Genomic DNA, 21,848 nt, shown 5'->3' with positions numbered 1-21,848 from the left:
TCACTTTATGATAGTTTCTTTTATGGAGATTTAAATTTAAATGTAATTACATTTATCAGTTTTTTTCCTTTATGGTTTATACTTCTTGTGTCTGGTTTACAAATCCCTTCACTACCTCCATAAATACTCTCCTTTTTAAAATATATAACGTTAAGTAGGAATCTAGTTTAATTCCTTGCCATATGGACAGTCAACTTATAAATAGATCATCTTTCTCTGTATGTCATGACTTTTACATTAGTGGACTTTTTCTCTATTTTATGGATCATCTATATTTTTGTTATAATTTATATATTATAATAAAGCTACAATAATTAAAACTGTAGCTTTGAATGAATTACTATTATATGTAATACGATAAGCTATATAGAAATATAGAGAGAGAAAGATAGGTATAGATATAAAGTATTTTGGTTACTTGTTTGCCTTGTGTATCTTTCTCATCAATTTATTCCATTTATTTTGGATTTTTGCTTTGACTTTTGCACAAAGGAGCATATAGCTGGATTTTTAAAAATTTTAATCTAAGGCTCTTTAACCAGGAACTGTGGTCAGTTTGTTTTCATTTTGATAGCTGATATATCTAGATTTATTTCTACCACATAACTGTGTGCTTTTTATGGGTATTTACCAATCTAGTGGACTTCTGTGCTTTTTTTATTCCCTTTGCCCTCACACAGGTTTAGAAGTTACGTACAGTTGACCCTTGAACAACAGGTTTGAATGGGTCCACTTAATACATGGATTTTTCTCAACAGTAAAAACTCTTATCACCACATGAACTGCAGCTACGGAGGAACCGTGGATATGGAGGGCCAACTGTAAATTATACGTGGATTTTGGACTATGGAAAGGCTCAGCGCCCATAACTCGTACCTTCTTCAAGGGTCAACTGTATTCTTTTTCTTTTAGCATACATTTAGCATAGCTACTTGTCTTAAAAGTCTAGGCTAATTATTTCTCACCTCTTCCCAAATAATACAGGGACCTTAGAACTCTTGAATACTAATCATTCCTCTCATCTCTTGTATGTTTTTGTTAACAGTTTCTCTTGTTTTTTACTTTTCCATATTAGTTGTTATTTTTGTACTGGCAGTCCTTGTTTAGAGATCCACTTTGCCAGTTATTTTGCTCACTATTACTTCTTGCACCTGCCTTTTCTGGATTTAATTTCCTTCTTACTGAAGTCTGTCAAAATTCTTTCAGCAACGATTGTGAGTACAGTGAGTTGTCTTTGTGTGAAAATGTGTTGACTCTGTTTTTACTTTTAAATGTTACGGAATTATTTTCTTTCAGCGTTTTAAAGCTAGAAGTCTGTTGCCTACCAGTCTTTCTTGTCGCTTTTGAGAATTCTGCTTATAGCCTAATATTTCTTTGTAATTAATCTATCTTTTCTCTCTAGTTGCTATTGAATATTGCAAGACTTCTGTTTCATTATATATATATATATATATATATATATATATATATATTTTCTTCAACTCTCTACTTAATTTTGAGTCATTTCCATAGTTGTAGCATCTAGTTCTCTACCATATTTCATCAGTTCTAAAACATACTGTTTTATTTTATTTTTTTACATTTTAACATCCCTGAAATTGGGATAGCATGTTATAATTTAATTGGCAGTATTTAAAAATTTTTGTCGATACATAAAATAATGGTGCAACTCAAAAGTCAGTCAGTCATTGAGTAAGTAATAAAAAGTGATTCTTTGCTTGGCTATGTTCAATCTTGCAACAGTTGGGTTTGTATTCTGCCAATTATATTTGAAGTTTAGAAGTTCTGTTTGTTTATTTTTCAGATTTATCTATTTTCACTATAACTTGCTCTTCTGTTAAAATTTCAGTCCCTTTTATGTCTTCAAAATTTAAAACATACTATTTTTATATAGTTCTTTGGATTGTTCTGTTTGAAATTTTACTTCTTTATATTGTTAACTGTCTTTCATAGTAATTTGTTTCCGTGTGTCATTTCTAACTCTAGATTGCTTAGGACTTGCTTTTATATGGGAATTCTGTGTTGCCTAAAATAATCCAGAGTAGTTTTTCTGTCTTCCACTTAGAGGCTTTAGGCTCTAATTTCTCAACTTGGATGTTCCTAGACTGACTGACAGTTTGAATTTAGACTTCAGGCCTGAGAGAGAGCCCCTGTGATCTTAGTTTTTAGTTTTTCGGGGGGGACGTATTTCCTTCCACAGCCCAAGCCAAGACAGGCAAGCGTCCTTAACTCCCTGTAGTGGTGAGCGGAATTTTTTTTCTTGTCTATACTTTCTGTGAGTGTACATCCTTTTGGGCATCTCGGCTTCAGCATGGATGTTAACACCAAAGCAGAACCTCCTGATGCTACCCATGCATACCTGTTGTGTACACAAACACACACACAAACAGTGGCATAATCACCTCAAAATCTCACCATTCTTTTTTTCAGTTCTCTCTTTTTCTGATCTCTAGGATTTTTTTCTTTCCTTCTTGCAATCTCAGATATTCAGTAACCTTTTTTTTTTTAATTACTAAACTTTATTTTTTAGAAAAATTTTAAGTTTACAGAAGACTTGAGCAGAAAGTACAGAGTTCCCATATCCCCCCCACACACAGTTTCCCTATTATCAATACTTTGTGTTAATGTGATATATTTGTTATAATTAATGAACCATTACTGGTATGTTATTAATAACTAAAGTCCATAGTTTATATTAAGGTCCATTCTGTGTTGTACAGTTCTGTGGTCTTTGACAAATGCGCAATATCATGTATCTACCCGTACAATATCAGGCAGAATAGTTTCACCACCCTAAAAATCCCCGGTGCTCTACCTGTTCATCCCTCTCAAACTCCTCCCTCCCAAACTCCTAGCTGCACTGTCTCTATTGTTTTGCCTTTTACAGAATATCATACAGTTGGAATCATATAACATGTAGCTTTCTCAGACTGGTTTCTTTCACTTAGCAGTATGCATTTGTTTCCTCCATTATCTTTTTATGGCTTGGTAGCTCATTTCTTTATATTGCTGAATCATATTCCATTGTATGGTTGTACCACAGTTTGTTTATCCATTCATCTATTAAAGGACCTGTTGGTTGCTTCCAGTTTTGTGCAATTATGAGTAAAGCTGCTAACAACAGAGATATATAAGATTTTGTGTGGACTTAAGTTTCCAACTCAACTGGGTAAATACCTAGGAGCTCAATTGCTGGATCGTATGGAAAATCTGTGTTTAACTTTGTAAGAAACTACCAAATGTATTTCAAAGTGGCTATTTGTACTTAAAAGTTCCACCAGCAGTTCTACCATTTTGCAGTTCTACCAGCAGTAAATGAGAGGTCCTGTTTCTCTACTCCTCTCCAGCACTTGGTATTACCAATTTTTTGGATTTTAGCTATCCTAATAAGTGTGTAGTGGTATCTCGTTTTAATTTGCACTTCCCCAGTGACTTATATTGTTGAGCATCTTTTCATATGCTTATTTGCCATCTGTATATCTTCTTTGGTGGGGTCTCTGTTCATATCTTTTGCTTTTTTTAACTGGGTTGTTTTCTTGTTGAATTTTAAGAGTTCTTTGTATATCTTGGATACAAGTCCTTTATCAGGTATGTGTTTTATACAATAAATATTTTTTTCCAGTCTGTGGCTTGTCTTTTCTCTTAACAATGTCTTCCACAGGGCAGGAATTTTATTTTTAATAAACTCCGACTTACACATTTTTTTCTTGGATGGATTGTGCTTTTGGTGTTGTATGTAAAAGTTCATCACCAAACCCAGGGTTCCCTAAATTTTCTCCTGTATTATCTTCATAAGTTTTATAGCTTTTTATTTTACATTTAGGTCTGTGTTCTGTTTTGAGTTAATTTTTGTGAAATGTATAAGGTCTGTGTCGAGGTCTGTTTTTTTGCATATGGATGTCCGATTGTTCTAGCACTATTTATCAGCTATGCATTAACTTTAAAAAAATACCTTATTCAGTCTTTTTGTCAGTGTTTACATACATGTCTTTTTCCACCCTCTTCAGCATTCTGAGCTTTTATATTTAAAGTGTGTCTCGTGTAAGCAATACACAATTGGGTTTTTTTTTTTTTTATCCAGTCTAATATCTTAAACAGGTAATTGCATACTCTAGACCATTTACATTTAATGTAACTACTGATATAGTTAGGTTATTTATACTTTGATCCAGAATTTTAAGTTTTTCATATTATTTTAAGCTGCCATCTTGCCAGAACCACTTCTTAGAAATGAAGATAATTTAAGAATAATTAATAGCAGAATTACGATGGTTAGGTAGGCAGCTAAACTTACACAGTTTATCTTTAAAAAATAAGCAATTTTTAAATGACTAGATTTTATACATCCAGAATAAATGGGTATGTTTATTGTACATGGTACAACACATGGTACAATACATGGTCCAACAATGGTACATATTGTACACGATTAGAACTGTAAAACAAAATACAGGATATATGTTTGCCATCACAAAACTATCATGTCACAGTAATGTGTTTTTGCTGTAATTACTTTTTTAAAATTTTTTTTGTTTTTTAAAGCTTGGACCCAGCACATTAAAAAGCATTTTCATGTCACTTGCATGTATGATTGACAGACTTCAAGTTTTAGTTTTGTTTTGTTTTTTTTAAAGGTATTTGCCATGTATTTCTTCTTTTAGGTCTTTTTTTTTTTTTAATTTATTTTTATATTTTATTTTTGGCTGTGTTGGGTCTTTGTTTCTGTGCGAGGGCTTTCTCTAGTTGCGGCAAGCGGGGGCCACTCTTCATCATGGTGCGCAGGCCTCTCACTATCGCGGCCTCTCGTTGTGGAGCACAAGCTCCAGACGCACAGGCTCAGCAGTTGTGGCTCACGGGCCCAGTTGCTCCGTGGCATGTGGGATCTTCCCAGACCAGGGCTCAAACCCGTGTCCCCTGCATTGGCAGGCAGACTCTCAACCACTGCGCCACCAGGGAAGCCCCAAGTTTTAGTTTTAATGTTGAAATGTGAAAGTTATTGAGAAATGCCAGTGATTTGAAGGGATACAAGACAAAACATTTGAAATAGGATTGTACTGGAAAATACAGAATTTGTTTTTATTGTCTTTTTTTCGTTCTTAGGATATACCACCTTTCAGTCCTTTCATTCTAGAAGGAAAATATTTTCCCCCTTTTAAAAGTATTTCATGTTCATTGTAGATAATTTAGAAGACAGAAAAGAATTCAAGAGAAATTTAAAATTGTCCATCAGTATCACTGAGAGATAACCAAAGTTATTAGCATTTTGGTGTATTTCATTAAAGGTTTTTTTACCCTGTATAATGTATATGTGCATGCATGCCAGCATGTATGTTTTAAACCATTTCCTGTCCTATATTTTCCCATTTAATAGTGTTTTGAGATTTTCCAGTATCATTTTTATTTATCACCCGGAAAAGTGCATGAGGAAAAAGTATGTGATCCCATAATTAAGAATGCATAGGATGCAGAGAACCTGGAAAGTTAGGGCCAAAGCACACAGACTTTTGCTCTAAGACACTACGTGATCCTTTTTTAGCTTCTCAGCACTAGATCCTTTATTTCTTTTATATATGTTGGTATGAATGTATTTTTAGGAAAGAAATGAGGATTGTGAATTGATTGTTTTAATTTGCTGGATAATTTGTCAAAGTGGTTATATCAGAATAATGTGTGAAAAGGCATATTCGAACCCTTTTCTTTGTAATCTTTCATAAAATTGTCAGCTTTTAATTAATGATTTGAAATTATGTAAAGAATAATTTATTATTGATTTGTAAGGTTAAGGATTTTTTTCTTCTAGACTCCTTTCTACGAAACCGTTCAAGTTCTGACCATGAAGCTACAGCCATGATGAAAGCTCAGTTTATGAGTCTCTGGGATGGATTGGATACTGATCACAGCTGCCAGGTATTTGAAAGTAATCTGCTTTAATTTGTGTTATTCGTGGTGGTGGTGTTAATAGAAAATTTGGCTGCTTGTTAAGCTTATTTACAAAATTATTTTTCATAGCTTATACTTACCAATAAATGACGAGAATCTGAAAGAATATGGTTTGTATATGTCTTCATCCATTTTGAGGGCTTCGTAATTAATAAAATGTTAAAAAGATTTCCCAAAAGCTCAAAACAAATACAGGAATAAGAGAGAAAACCAGGGTATTAGAACCATCTGTGTCAAGGAAAAGGAAGTGACTAGTGGCTATGAGTATTCTGTACATTTCGTTTGACTGTTACCATAAATCCTTATAGTCTTTACTCTCAGTTCTTATGTCACTTTTTTTTTTTATATATATAGTCGTGTGTATATGTTAATCCCAAACTCCTAATTTAACCCTCTCTCCCACCTTTCCCCTTTGGTAACCATAAGTTTGTTTTCTATGTCTGTGAGTCTGTTTCTGTTTTGTAAGTTGATTTGTATCTTTTTTTTAGATTCCACATATAAGTGATATCATGTGATATTTGTCATTATCTGTCTGAATTACTTCACTTAATATGATAACCTCAAGATCCATCCATATTGCTGCAAATGGCATTATTTTATTCCTTTTTGTGGCTGAATAATATTCCACTGTATATATGTACCACATCTTCCTTGTCCATTCATGTGTCAGTGGGCATTTAGGTTGCTTCCATGTCTTGGCTGTTGTAAATTGTCCTGCTATGACCTTTGGGGTGAATGTATCTTTTCGAATTATGGTTTTCTCCAGATATATGCCCAGGAGTGGGATTGCTGGATCCTGTGGTACCTCTATTTTTAGTTTTTTAAGGAACCTCCATACTGTTCTCCATAGTGGCTATACCAGTTTACATTCCCACCAACAGTGTAGGAAGATTCCCTTTTCTCCACACCCTCTCCAGCATTTATTGTTTGTACACTTTTTAATGATGGCCATTCTGACTGCTGTAAGGTGATACCTCATTGTAGTTTTGATTTGCATTTTTCTAATGATTAGCGATCTTGAGCATCTTTTCATGAGCTTTTTGACCATCTATATGTCTTCTTTGAAGAAATGTCTGTTTATGTCTTATGCCCATTTTTTGATTGGGTTGTGTGTTTTTTTGATGTTGAGCTGCATTGAGCTGTTCATAATATTTTGGAAATTAATAATTAGATCCCATGTGTTTGTTTTTATTTTCATTACTCTAGGAGGTGGATCCAAAATGATCTTGCACAATTAATGTCAAAGAGTTTTCCTCTAAGAGTTTTATAGTATATGGTCTTACATCTGGGTCTTTAATCCTTTTTTTTTTTTTAATTAATTTTTACTGGAGTATAGTTGCTTTACAATGTTGTGTTAGTTTCTACTGTACAGCAAAATGAATCAGCTATACATATACATATATCCCCTCTTTTTTGGATTTCCTTCTCATTTAGGTCACCACAGTGCACTAAGTAGAGTTCCCTGTTCTATACAGTATGTTCTCATTAGTTCTCTATTTTATACGTAGTATCATAGTGTATAGTGTCAATCCCAATCTCCCAATTCCTCCCATCCCCCCTTTCCCCATTGGTATACATACATTTGTTCTCTACGTCTGTGTCTCTATTTCTGCTTTGCATGTAAGATCATCTATACCATTTTTCTAAATTCCACATATGTGCGTTAATATACGATATTTGTTTTTCTCTTTCTGACTTACTTCACTCTGTATGACACTCTCTAGGTCCATCCACGTCTCTACAAATGACCCAATTTTGTTCCTTTTTATGGATGAGTAATATTCCATTGTATATATGTACCACATCTTCTTTATCCATTCCTCTGTTGATGGACGTGTAGGTTGATTCCATGTCCTGGCTATTGTAAATAGTGCCGCTGTGAACATTGGGGTGCATGTGTCTTTTTGAATTATGGTTTTCTCTGGGTATATGCTCAGTAGTGGGATTGCTGGGTCATATAGTAGTTCTATTTTTAGTTTTTTAAGAAACCTCCATACTGTTTTCCATGGTGGCTATATCAGTTTACATTCCCACCAACAGTGCATGAGGATTCCGTTTTCTCCACACCCTCCCCAACATTTATTGTTTGTAGATTTTTTGATGATGGCCATTCTGACCAGTGTGAGGTGATACCTCATTGTACTTTTGATTTGCATTTCTCTGATAATTAGTGATGTTGAGCATCTTTTCATGTGTTTGTTGGACATCCATGTGTCTTCTTTGGAGAAATGTCTATTTAGGTCTTCCACCCATTTTTTGATTGGTTGATTGTTTTTTTGATATTGAGCTGCATGAGCTGTTTGTATATTTTGGAGATTAATCCTTTGTCAGTTGCTTCGTTTGCAAATATTTTCTCCCATTCTGAGGGTTGTCTTTTGGTCTCGTTTATGGTTTCCTTTGCTGTGCAAAAGCTTTTAAGTTTCGTTGGGTCCCATTTGTTTATTTTTGTTTTTATTTCCATTTCTCTAGGAGCTGGGTCAAAAAGGATCTTGCTGTTATTTATGTCATAGAGTGTTTTGCCTATGTTTTCCTCTAAGAGTTTTATAGTGTCTGGCCTTACATTTAGGTCTTTAATCCATTTTGAGTTTATTTTTGTGTATGATGTAGGAAGTGTTCTACTTTCATTCTTTTACATGTAGCTGTCCAGTTTTCCCAGCACCACTTATTGAAGAGGCTGTCTTTTCTCCATTTTATACTCTTACCTCCTTTATCAAAGATAAGGTTGACCATATGTGCGTGGGTTTATCTCTGGGCTTTCTATCCTGTTCCATTGATCTATATTCTTGTTTTTGTGCCTGTACCATATTGTCTTGATTACTGTAGCTTTGTAGTATAGTCTGAAGTCCAGGCGCCTGATTCCTCCAGCTCCATTTTTCTTTCTCAAGATGGCTTTGGCTATTCGAAGTCTTTTGTGTTTCCATACAAATTGTGAAATTTTTTGTTCTAGTTCTGTGAAAAATGCCTGTGGTAGTTTGATAGGGATTGCATTGAATCTGTAGATTGCTTTGGGTAGTAGAGTCATTTTCACAATGTTGATTCTTCCAATCCAGGAACATGGTATATCTCTCCATCTATTTGTATCATCTTTAATTTCTTTCATCAGTGTCTTATAATTTTCTGCATACAGGTCTTTTGTCTCCTTAGGTAGGTTTATTCCTAGATATTTTATTCTTTTTGTTGCAGTGGTAAACGGGAGTGTTTTCTTAATTTCACTTTCAGATTTTTCGTCATTAGTGTATAGAAATGCAAGAGATTTCTGTGCATTAATTTTGTATCCTGCTACTTTACCAAATTCATTGATTAGTTCTAGGAGTTTTCTGGTAGCATCTTTAGGATTCTCTATGTATAGTATCATGTCATCTGCAAATAGTGACAGCTTTACTTCTTCTTTTCCGATTTGGATTCCTTTTATTTCTTTGTCTTCTCTGATTGCTGTGGCTAACACTTCCAAAACTGTGTTGAATAATAGGGGTGAGAGTGGGCAACCTTGTCTTGTTCCTGATCTTAGTGGAAATGGTTTCAGTTTTTCACCATTGAGGACAATGTTGGCTGTGGGTTTGTCATATATGGCCTTTATTATGTTGAGGAAAGTTCCCTCTATGCCTACTTTCTGCAGGGCTTTTATCATAAATGGGTGTTGAATTTTGTCGAAAGCTTTCTCTGCATCTATTGAGATGATCATATGGTTTTTCTCCTTCAGTTTGTTAATATGGTGTATCACATTGATTGATTTGCGTATATTGAAGAATCCTTGCATTCCTGGGATAAACCCCACTTGATCATGGTGTATGATCCTTCTAATGTGTTGTTGGATTCTGTTTGCTAGTATTTTGTTGAGGATTTTTGCATCTATGTTCATCAGTGATATTGGCCTGTAGTTTTCTTTCTTTGTGACATCTTTGTCTGGTTTTGGTATCAGGGTGATGGTGGCCTCGTAGAATGAGTTTGGGAGTGTTCCTCCCTCTGCAATATTTTGGAAGAGTTTGAGAAGGACAGGTGTTAGCTCTTCTCTAAATGTTTGATAGAATTCCCCTGTGAAGCCATCTGGTCCTGGGCTTTTGTTTGTTGGAAGATTTTTTTTTTTAATTTATTTATTTGGCTGCATTGGGTCTTCATTGCTGTGCGCAGGCTTTCTCTAGTTATGGCGAGTGGGGGCTACTCTTCGTTTTGTTGCAGGCACTTCTCATCGCCGTGGCTTATCTTGTTGCAGAGCACAGGCTCTAGGCCCGTGGGCTTCAGTAGTTGTAGCACACGGGCTTAGTAGTTGTGGCTCGCGGGCTCTAGAGTGCAGGCTTAGTAGTTGTGGCCCACAGGCTTAGTTGCTCCGTGGCATGTGGGATCTTCTTGGACCAGGGCTCGAACCCGTGTCCCCTGCATTGGCAGGCAGATTCTTAGCTACTGCGCCACCAGTGAAGTCAAGACAGGAATTTTAAAACTGGCTTTTAATTGTGCAAATAATTAGCACATCGTTTAACCTCAAAGAAGGGATGGAGTCTGAGTTCAAGGTCAGTAAGGTTTTTCTCAGTTCTGAAAGGCTATAATTTCACACTTTAGGTTTATGGCTACTCCTAGCTCAAGATTTCCAAGAGTGGTTTTCACACTGCATAGTTTTAGGTTTTTTCAATAAAGATGATTCCTTCAACATACAAAAAAAAAAAAAAAAAGATCTCTAGGCTCTAAACAAACAAAAATAAATAAATTTGTTCTTTCAGTTACCATTCTGTTACTACTTTGATTTCCTAAATATTTCTCAAATTTGCTGTAATCTCCCTTCCTTCATTGTTTCTTTTTTTTTTTTTTTTTAATTTATTTATTTTATTTTTGGCTGCGTCGGGTCTTGCTGAGCGCGGACTTTCTCTAGTTGTGGCGAGCGGGGGCTACTCTTTGTGCGGTGCGTGGGTTTCTTATTGCGGTGGCTTCTCTTTGTTGAGGAGCACAGGCTATAGGCATGCAGGCTTCAGTAGTTGTGGCTTGTGGGCTCTAGAGCACAGGCTCAGTAGTTGTGGCACATGGGTTAGTTCCTCCGCGGCATGTGGGATCTTCCCGGACCAGGGCTCGAACCCGTGTCCCCTGCATTGGCAGGCGGATTCTTAACCACTGTGCCACCAGGGAAGTCCCCCTTCATTGTTTCTTTTTTTTAAACATCTTTATTGAAGTATAATTGCCTTACAATGGTGTGTTAGCTTCTGCTTTATAACAAAGTGAATCAGTTATACACATACAATATGTTCCCATATCTCTTCCCTCTTGCATCTCCCTCCCTCCCACCCTCCCCATCCCACCCCTCTAGGTGGTCACAAAGCACCGAGCTGATCTCCCTGTGCTATGCGGCTGCTTCCCACTATCTATTTTACATTTGGTAGTGTATATATGTCAATGACACACTCTTACCCTGTCACATCTCACCCCACCCCCTCCCCATATCCTCAAGTCCATTCTCTAGTAGGTCTGTGTCTTTATTCCCATCTTGCCACTAGGTTCTTCATGGCCTTTTTTTTTTTTTCCTTAGATTCCGTATATATGTGTTAGCATACTGTATTTGTTTTTCTCTTTCTGACTTACTTCACTCTGTATGACAGACTCTAACTCCATCCACCTCATTACAAATACCTCCATTTCATTTCTTTTTATGGCTGAGTAATATTCCATTGTATATATGTGCCACATCTTCTTTATCCATTCATCTGTCGATGGACATTTAGGTTGCTTCCATGTCCTGGCTATTGTAAATAGAGCTGCAATGAACATTTTGGTACATGACTCTTTTTGAACTATGGTTTTCTCAGGGTATATGCCCAGTAGTGGGATTGCTGGGTCATATGGTAATTCTATTTATAGTTTTTTAAGGAACCTCCATACTGTTCTCCATAGTGGCTGTATCAATTTACATTCCCACCAACAGTGCAAGAGTGTTCCCTTTCCTCCACACCCTCTCCAGCATTTATTGTTTGTAGATTTTTTGATGATGGCCATTCTGATCGGTGTGAGATGATATCTCATTGTAGTTTTGATTTGCATTTCTCTAATGATTAATGATGATGAGCATTCTTTCATGTGTCTGTTGGCAATCTGTATGTCTTCTTTGGAGAAATGTCTATTTAGGTCTTCTCTGCCCATTTTTGGATTGGGTTGTTTGTTTTTTTGTTATTGAGCTGCATGAGCTGCTTGTAAATCTTGGAGATTAATCCTTTGTCAGTTGCTTCATTTGCAAATATTTTCTCCCATTCTGAGGGTTGTCTTTTGGTCTTGTTTATGGTTTCCTTTGCTGTGCAAAAGCTTTTAAGTTTCATTAGGTCCCATTTGTTTATTTGTGTTCTTATTTCCATTTCTCTGGGAGCTGGGTCAAAAAGAATCTTGCTGTGATGTGTGTCATAGAGTGTTCTGCCTATGTTTTCCTCTAAGAGTTTGATAGTGTCTGGCCTTACATTTAGGTCTTTAATCCATTTTGAGTTTATTTTTGTGCATGGTGTCAGGGAGTGTTCTAATTTCATACTTTTACATGTATCTGTCCAATTTTCCCAGCACCACTTATTGAAGAGGTTGTCTTTTCTCCACTGTATATGCTTGCCTCCTTTATCAAAGATAAGGTGACCATATGTGTGTGGGTTTATCTCTGGGCTTTCTATCCTGTTCCATTGATCTATATTTCTGTTTTTGTGCCAGTACCAAACTGTCTTGATGACTGTAGCTTTGTAATATAGTCTGAAGTCAGGGAGCCTGATTCCCCCAGCTCCATTTTTCGTTCTCAAGATTGCTTTGGCTATTCGAGGTCTTTTGTGTTTCCATACAAATTGTGAAATTTTTTGTTCTAGTTCTGTGAAAAATGCCTGTGGTAGTTTGATAGGGATTGCATTGAATCTGTAGATTGCTTTGGGTAGTAGAGTCATTTTCACAATGTTGATTCTTCCAATCCAGGAACATGGTATATCTCTCCATCTATTTGTATCATCTTTAATTTCTTTCATCAGTGTCTTATAATTTTCTGCATACAGGTCTTTTGTCTCCTTAGGTAGGTTTATTCCTAGATATTTTATTCTTTTTGTTGCAGTGGTAAACGGGAGTGTTTTCTTAATTTCACTTTCAGATTTTTCGTCATTAGTGTATAGAAATGCAAGAGATTTCTGTGCATTAATTTTGTATCCTGCTACTTTACCAAATTCATTGATTAGTTCTAGGAGTTTTCTGGTAGCATCTTTAGGATTCTCTATGTATAGTATCATGTCATCTGCAAATAGTGACAGCTTTACTTCTTCTTTTCCGATTTGGATTCCTTTTATTTCTTTGTCTTCTCTGATTGCTGTGGCTAACACTTCCAAAACTATGTTGAATAATAGTGGTGAGAGTGGGCAACCTTGTCTTGTTCCTGATCTTAGTGGAAATGGTTTCAGTTTTTCACCATTGAGGACAATGTTGGCTGTGGGTTTGTCATATATGGCCTTTATTATGTTGAGGAAAGTTCCCTCTATGCCTACTTTCTGCAGGGCTTTTATCATAAATGGGTGTTGAATTTTGTCGAAAGCTTTCTCTGCATCTATTGAGATGATCATATGGTTTTTCTCCTTCAATTTGTTAATATGGTGTATCACATTGATTGATTTGCGTATATTGAAGAATCCTTGCATTCCTGGGATAAACCCCACTTGATCATGGTGTATGATCCTTCTAATGTGTTGTTGGATTCTGTTTGCTAGTATTTTGTTGAGGATTTTTGCATCTATGTTCATCAGTGATATTGGCCTGTAGTTTTCTTTCTTTGTGACATCTTTGTCTGGTTTTGGTATCAGGGTGATGGTGGCCTCGTAGAATGAGTTTGGGAGTGTTCCTCCCTCTGCAATATTTTGGAAGAGTTTGAGAAGGACAGGTGTTAGCTCTTCTCTAAATGTTTGATAGAATTCCCCTGTGAAGCCATCTGGTCCTGGGCTTTTGTTTGTTGGAAGATTTTTAATCACAGTTTCAATTTCAGTGCTTGTGATTGGTCTCTTTATATTTTCTATTTCTTCCTGGTTCATTCTCAGAAGGTTGTGCTTTTTGAGAATTTGTCCATTTCTTCCAGGTTGTCCATTTTATTGGCATAGAGTTGCTTGTACTAATCTCTCATGATCCTTTGTGTTTCTGCAGTGTCAGTTGTTACTTCTCCTTTTTCATTTCTACTTCTGTTGATTTGAGTCTTCTCCCTTTTTTTCTTGATGAGTCTGGCTAATGGTTTATCAATTTTGTTTATCTTCTCAAAGAACCAGCTTTTAATTTTATTGATCTTTGCTATCGTTTCCTTCATTTCTTTTTCATTTATTTCTGATCTGATCTTTATGATTTCTTTCCTTCTGCTTCCTTTGGGGTATTTTTGTTCTTCTTTCTGTAATTGATTTAGGTGTAAGTTTAGGTTGTTTATGAGATGTTTCTTGTTTCTTGAGGTAGGATTGTATTGCTATAAACTTCCCTCTTAGAACTGCTTTTGCTGCATCCCATAGGTTTTGGGTCTTCGTGTTTTCATTGTTTTTTGTTTCTAGGCATTGTTTGATTTCCTCTTTGATTTCTTCAGTGATTCCTTGGTTATTTAGTAGCATATTGTTTAGCTGCCATGTGTTTGTATTTTTTACAGTTTTTTTCCTGTAATTGATATCTAGTCTCATAGCGTGGTCGGAAAAGATACTTGATACGATTTCAGTTTTCTTAAATTTACCAAGGCTTGGTTTGTGACCCAAGATATGGTCTGTCCTGGAGAATGTTCCATGAGCACTTGAGAAGAAAGTGTATTCTGTTGTTTTTGGATGGAATGTCCTATAAATATCAATTAAGTCCATCTTGTTTAATGTGTCATTTAAAGCTTGTGCTTCCTTATTTAGTTTCATTTTGGGATTATGTGTCCATTGGTAAAGTGACATGTTAAAAGACCCCCACTATTATTGTGTTACTGTCACTTTCTCCTTTCATGGCTGTTAACATTTGCCATATATATTGAGGTTCTCCTATGTTGGGTGCATATATATTTACAATTATTATATCTTTTTCTTGGATTGATCCCTTGATTATTATGCAGTGTCCTTCCTTGTCTCTTTTGACAGTCTTTATTTTAGAGTTTGTTTTGTCTGATATGAGTATCGCTACTCCGGCTTTCTTTTAATTTCCATTTGCATGGAGTATCTTTTTCCATCCTCTCACTTTCAGTCTGTATGTGTCCCTAGATCTGAAGTGGGTCTCTTGTAGACAGCATATATGTGGGTCTGTTTTGTATCCGTTCAGCCAGCCTATGTCTTTTGGTTGGAGCAGTTAATACGTTTACATTTAAGGTAATTATCAATATGAATGTTCTTATTGCCATTGGGTTAATTGTTTTATATTTGTTTTTGTAGTTCTCTTTTCTTTTCCTCTTTTGTTCTCTTGCGATTTGATGACTGTATTTAGTGTTGTGTTTGGATTCCTTTTTCTTTTTTTTGTATGTATATCTATGGTTGGTTTTTGGTTTGCAGTTACCATGAGTTTTTGATATTGCAGTCTGATATACCTCTCTCTCTCTATACATATATATATATGTGTGTGTGTATATATATATATATATATACATATATATATATATATGATTGTTTTAAGTTGCTGTTCTCAAGTTCAAATGCATTTCCAATATCATGCTTTTGTACTCTCCTCACAATTGCTGGTTTTGATACCATATCTGCATGTGGATGACTTTCTACCTTTACTGTATGTTTGCCTTTACCAGTGAGCTTCCATTCATAATTTTCTTGTTTCCACTTGTAGCCTTTAGCATTTGTTGTAAAGCTGGTTTGGTGATGCTGAATTCTCTTAGCTTTCGAGTGTCTGTAAAGCTTTTGATTTCTCTGTCAAATCAAATGAGAGTTTTGCTGGGTAGAGTATTCTTGGTTGTAGGTTTTTTCCTTTCATCATTTTAAATATATCACGCCACTCCACTCCATTCTGGCCTACAGAGTTTTTGCTGAAAAATCAGCTGATAACCTTATGGGGATTCCCTTGTATGTTATTTGTTTCTTTCCTGTTGTTGTTTTTAATATTTTCTCTGTCTTTAATTTTTTCAACTTTATTACTGTGTGTCTCGGCATGTTCCTCCTTGGGTTTATTCTTCATGGGACTCTCTGTGCTTCCTGGACTTGAGTGACTGTTTCCTTTCCCACGTTAGGGAATTTTTCAGCTATGATCTATTCAAATATTTTCTCAGGCCCTTTCTCTCTTTTCTCCTTCTGGGACCCCTGTAATGTGAGTGTTAGTGTGTTTAATGTTGTTCCATTGGTCTCTTAAGCTGTCCTCCTTTCTTTTCGTTCTTTTTTCCTTATTGTGTTCCACAGCAGTGATTTCCACCATTCTGTCTTGCAGGTCAGTTATCTGTTCTTCTGCCTTAGTTATTTTGCTATTGATTCTTTCTAGTGTATTTTTCATTTCGGTTATTGTATTCTTCAACTCTGTTTCTTTGTTCTTTATATCTCCTAGCTCTTTGTTAAACATTTCTTGTATCTTCTCAGTCTGTGCCTCCATTCTTTTCCCGAGATCATGATTATCTTTACTATCATTACTCTGAATTCTTTTTCGGGTAGATATCTCCACTTCACTTAGTTGTTCTTCTGGGGTTTTATCTTGTTCCTTCATCTGGAACATGTTTCTCTGCCGTCTCATTTTGTCTTAACTTTCTGTGTTTGTGGTCTCCATTCCGCAGGCTGCAGTGTTGTAGTTCCTCTTGCTTCTGGTGTCTGTCCCCTGGTGGATGAGGCTGGTCTAGAGACTTGTGCAGGCTTCCTGGTGGGAGGGACTTGTGCCTGCCCACTGGAGATTGGAGCTGGGTCTTGTCCCTCTGGTGGGCAGGGCCGTGTCAGGGGGTGTGTTTAGAGGTGGCTGTGGTCTCAGGAAGACTTTAGGCAGCCTGTCTGCTGATGGGTGGGGCTGTGTTCCAGCCCTGTTGGTTGGTTGGCCTGAGGCGTCCCAGCACTGGATCCTACAGTGGGGCCTCATCTTGATGTCAAAATGGCAGACTTCAGGAGAGCGCATGCCAATGAGTACTCCCTAGTACCTCTGCCACCAGTGTCCTCGTCCCCACAGTGAGCCACAGCCACCCTGCCTCCGCAGGAGACCCTCCAAGACCAGCACGTAGGTCTTCCCCAGGCTCCTGTGAAGTCACTGATTTTTCCCTGGGTCCTGGTACACACAAGACCTTGAGCGTGCCCTCCGTGTGTGGAGTTCCTGTAATCAAGCCCCACTGGCCTTCAAAGCCAAATGCTCTGGGGGCTCCTCCTGCTGATGCCAGACCCCCAGTCTGGGCAGCCTGACATGGGACTCAGAACTGTCACTCCTGTGGGAGAACTTCTGCAATATAATTACTTTCTAGTTTGTGGGTCACCCACCCAGCAGGTATGGGATTTGATTATATATTATACGATTGCGCCCCTCCTACCCTCTCTTTGTGACTTCTTCTTTGTCTTTGGATGTAGAATATCTTTTTTGGTTGGTTCGAGTCTTTTTTGTTGATGGTTGTTCAGCAGTTAGTTGTGATTTTGGTGTTTTCATGAGAGAAGGCGAGTGCAAGTTCTTTTACTCTGGCATCTTGTTTCCAGCCCAGGTCCATCGTTCCTTAGTTAAAGTGGGGCAGCATGTTTTTCCTTGCAAGCTCTCAGATGTTCTAAACTGTAATTTCCTTTTCTGTAAGGTTCTAAGGAATGATTAAAAGAAGCTAGAAAAAGAATCAACTGTGTATTTTAGTTTTGTCAGTGCCACACAACTTGACAGTACATTGTCACACATCATAAAGGCAGGCAGGGAAGTAGGGCGGTTAAATACATTTCCCTTGCTTGCTAATTTCTGACTAATGTAGCAAAAGGATGCTTCCAATTGGTACAGGCCTCTCCGTACTTTGAGTAGTCAAACTTATTTACATATATATATATTTTTAGTTTAAACTTAAATTTTATACTTTCATTTTCATTAGTTGCTGTATACTTACATACTTAACCACTTCCTGTCACATGCACCTTTCCAGTTTTATACATGACAGTCTTCTGTCCTAGGCTTTGTCTCTTCCCACTGAAAGGCTGTGAAAACCAAAATTAATGTCCCTTGGTATTCCCCCAGAGAGAAAGCCAGCTATATAGTTCAATTTACATCTTTGAGTTCCCATTTTCACCTAGTTATTCACCTCTGAATATTCCATACTTTCTTGCCAGATCAATAATGTATTTTAAAAGAAAATTTTAAACAATTTTCTGGCGTGTTTGGTTTTCTGCCATATTGCTGGAAATGGAAGTTCTAGAGCCATTTTTCTGTTTGGGTTCCCCCCCCCCTCCTTCCATGAATCACCTATTTTATATCTCACGTGTATAAAAAACTTTTCTCATGGAAAAGTTTTGGGAAGGTTAATAATGTTCTTTCATTGTTTTAACTTCAGTAGGTATTTTCTATTTTGTAATCTGTTTTTGCCCCTTTTAAGAAAACATAGTTAGAGGGACTTCCCTGGTGGCGCAGTGGTTAAGTATCTGCCTGCCAGTGCAGGGTACACAGGTTTGAGCCCTGGTCCAGGAAGATCCCACATGTCACAGAGCAATTAAGTCCATGCGCCACAACTGCTGAGCCTGCGCACCTAGAGCCCATGCTCCGCAACAAGAGACGCCACCGCAATGAGCAGCCTGTGCACCTCAGTGAAGACCCAAACGCAGCCAAAAAAAAAAAAATCAACCATTATTTCTTCAAATATTTTTTCTTTTCCATTTTCCTTGTGATCTTATCAAAAGCCATTCGGACATACCTTATTTATATTCCATGTTTTTTAATGTCTCTTTCATATTTTCTATCCCTTTGTGCTATATTCTGGGTAATTTCTTTACCTCTTCCAATTAGATAATTCTGGCTTCATTTGGATCCCTTCAGCTATGTAGCATTTTCATTGAGCTTATTATTTCGGTTATTATATTCTTCAGCTCTAGAAATTCTTTTAGACTCTTTTTCAGGTCTGCCAGATCAGTTTTGATGGTCTCTTGCCAGTTGGATTAGTAAAGCAGAGCCCTAGCATCAATTAGCTTTGTAACTTTGGCAAAATTATATCATCACCCTGTGTCTGAATAGAGGGGGTAATATCTATAAAGAGGGAAGAATTGTATCTACCTCAGAACTGTTGTAGGATTTTAAGGATTTAATCTGAGTAAAGTGCCTGTAACAGTATCTGGTATATATTTGCTACATAAGTATTTGCTGTGTGATTTTTTTTTTTAATTTCTTGTTTATTCCTTTAAATGTATTAACACTAATTTTATAGTCCATCTTCAGTAATTCTAACATAGAAGTATTTGTACATCTTGTTCTATCATTTGAGTTTAAGATGGTTATTTCCTTGTGTGTTTTGTGATTTCATGGGAAAAATTCTATTTGGTAGAACTTTATGTGTGAATCTTTGGGATCTACGTTGACGGTTTGCTGTTCTAAGAGGATTTTGTACTTGTCTCTGCCATGTTCTTTTCCAAAGACAGGTAAATTCAGGTTCAAGATCCATGTTAGCTGGCCAAGAACCATGAAATCTCAGTGATTTAGTGTGTGTGTTTATATATCTTTCCAAGAACCAAGGCCTGACTCTGCCAAATAGGTTTTCTAATATTTCACCACTTTTCTCAGGCCATAATACTTCATTAGTCCCAACTTTATGTAGGGTGGTCTCTCATCACACACACCACTTTTAAAAATCTGTACGTGTCCATATGGTATGTGGTCAACTTCTACCCTTGCTTACCTCCATCATGTATAGGCTTTGTTGCTGGCTTCAGCTTAATTCCTTTACTTTTTTGCAGATTTATTGATTAATTTGAGTTTTTTAAAATATTTTATTATTTTTACATGTTTTGTAGCCAGAGGGTTTAAGGATCTCCTTTGTCCGCCACATTACCATAAATCAAAAGTGCTGAGACACCTAATTCTCAAGAAGAAAATTAAGCCCCATGTCCTACATCACCGTTATGAAAGTATAATTTCATTTTGAGGGAAAATTGCCTTTAGTGTTTGTTTGATGATTAGAGAAGAAAGCACAACATAGATAAATTCTGGTGAATTACTAGAAACAATTTATATTAATTATTGGTTCTGAGAAATCTATTCAATGAGTTTAGTTTGCAGGTTTCCAAAAACTAATTATCCTCCTAAGCAATAGTATTTAAAGTATGCAGAGAATTGAAGTTAACCCATGTAAGAGAGAAATATTGATAGTTTAATATTATATCTTATCAGAGTATTGTTTTAAAACCAAGGAAATAATGATAATAATATTATAAAATAATTTGGATGAAATATACTCCTTAGCCACTTCGTCCAGAGCCCCACAGTGTGGTTCTGATACAGCAAATTAAAATTGAATTTTTAGAACCGTTTTTCTTTATTATACTAATAGTAGTTACTGTTCTATTATGACAGACTTTTGAGGAAGAAAATAAAGATGTTGCTTTTAACTTTCTTGTGTGTTGAGGGGGTTAAAACGGCTATTACTAATTTGAATAATAGTTTTAGACATCTTCTTTAATAGGAACCAGTTAGCTTTCCTCTAAAATTGTCTCTTCTGTGACTATGGATGGAGCCCAGTACCCCAGCTTACTTTCTTTGTTTCCTTGCCACAGAGGAAACAAAAATAGTTGAATGGCCCAATTAAACCTGTCACTACTACTGTTCCAAGTTAGTCGATGATATATTCTTCATCTTGAGAGACATGAGACGTAAAAGCTAACATTATTTTTAGGGTATTCATTGACATAGTTCAGCTTTTGAGGCATATATTTAGATCTGATTGTTTTAAATGTGAAATGATAAAAAAATTTATATTAATATTTTGTTTTAAAGATTTTTAGAAGTCTTACCTAATACCTAAAAGGTGCATTAATTTTGCTGCATAAATACTAAAAAATTACTGTTGCTTCCCATTTTTAATTTTAGCTTATTTGCACTAGAGTTAATATATGTGTAAAGGTTATCTTTTTTGCCCCTTAAAATCACTCCTTAAAATTTACTTCTTTAAGTGATGTCAATCACTCTTGCTTTGCTTTTTCATTGTGAATATCTGTTATCACCCCAAATAAATTCATTAGGCCATGTTGTGCTAGATTTATCTGGATTCCTTGATCCTAAGTTTTAGTGTTTCATGTTTCATAATGGGTGTTTGTTTTGTTTCAGGCTGTTTACCTAGAACGTTTCTCAGAGTACAGCCCCTTTTTCAGTTTTTTTCAGGTGCTGCCTCAACCACAGTGCTTTTTGTGATTCTCTACAACATAATATGATCAGTCTTCAACAAGCTTCCATATCACTTTGAACTCTCTTTTAATACCTAATGAATACTCTATCTCAAAATATACTATATTAATCCTTTATCTTATACAATTAATTCATTTGATCACTTTTAAAGACTTTGTTTAGGTAGAAATTTTCCTTATTCTATAGAGTTGTAGAAAGTCAGTAAAGAAAAACAGGTAAGAGCATTAATATTTTGACTTTAGGATCACTTGACCCAAATACAAAATTGCATTATGTTACGGAACTATTTCTCAAATTTGTATGTATATTTTTTCCCTCTAGGTGGCAACCTCTCACAGTTAATTGAAAGTAATTTGGCAGTTGAGTAATGTTAAATGTAAAGAGTAGAAGTAGAATATAAGGAACTTCCCTGGCAGTCCAGTGGTTAAGACGCTGCACTCCCAATACAGGGGGCACAGGTTCAATCCCTGGTCTGGGAGCTAAGATCCCACATGCTGCAGAGCATAGCCTAAAAAAAAAAAAAGTAGAATATAAGAGTTAGTGTATTTTTCAACATGTTGTTCTGGAGTTAGATTTCAGATTATTTCAGAAATCTAAGACCTCTTAGGCTGAAATAAAAGTTTTCCTTAGAATACCAATAAATTTCATTTTGGATAACAGATGTGTGCTTAATT

General features: G+C 36.2%; 1 protein-coding gene across 2 annotated transcripts in view; it reads left to right on the top strand.

The window, feature by feature from the left end:
- The window catches only part of ATAD1 (ATPase family AAA domain containing 1), a 55,741-nt gene that overhangs the window by 18,793 nt on the left and 15,100 nt on the right, over positions 1-21,848 (top strand). For both annotated transcript variants that reach the window (XM_068548138.1, XM_068548139.1), the window contains exon 6: positions 5,801-5,907. In XM_068548138.1, coding sequence (XP_068404239.1) covers positions 5,801-5,907 — 107 coding nt within the window. The remainder of the gene's footprint in view (positions 1-5,800; positions 5,908-21,848) is intronic.

The sequence above is a fragment of the Eschrichtius robustus genome, chromosome 7, assembly GCF_028021215.1.
Source record: "Eschrichtius robustus isolate mEscRob2 chromosome 7, mEscRob2.pri, whole genome shotgun sequence".
Classification (NCBI taxonomy): domain Eukaryota; kingdom Metazoa; phylum Chordata; class Mammalia; order Artiodactyla; family Eschrichtiidae; genus Eschrichtius; species Eschrichtius robustus.
The sequence above is the reverse complement of the archived record's forward strand: the minus strand, read 5'-3'. Positions and strand labels throughout refer to the sequence as shown.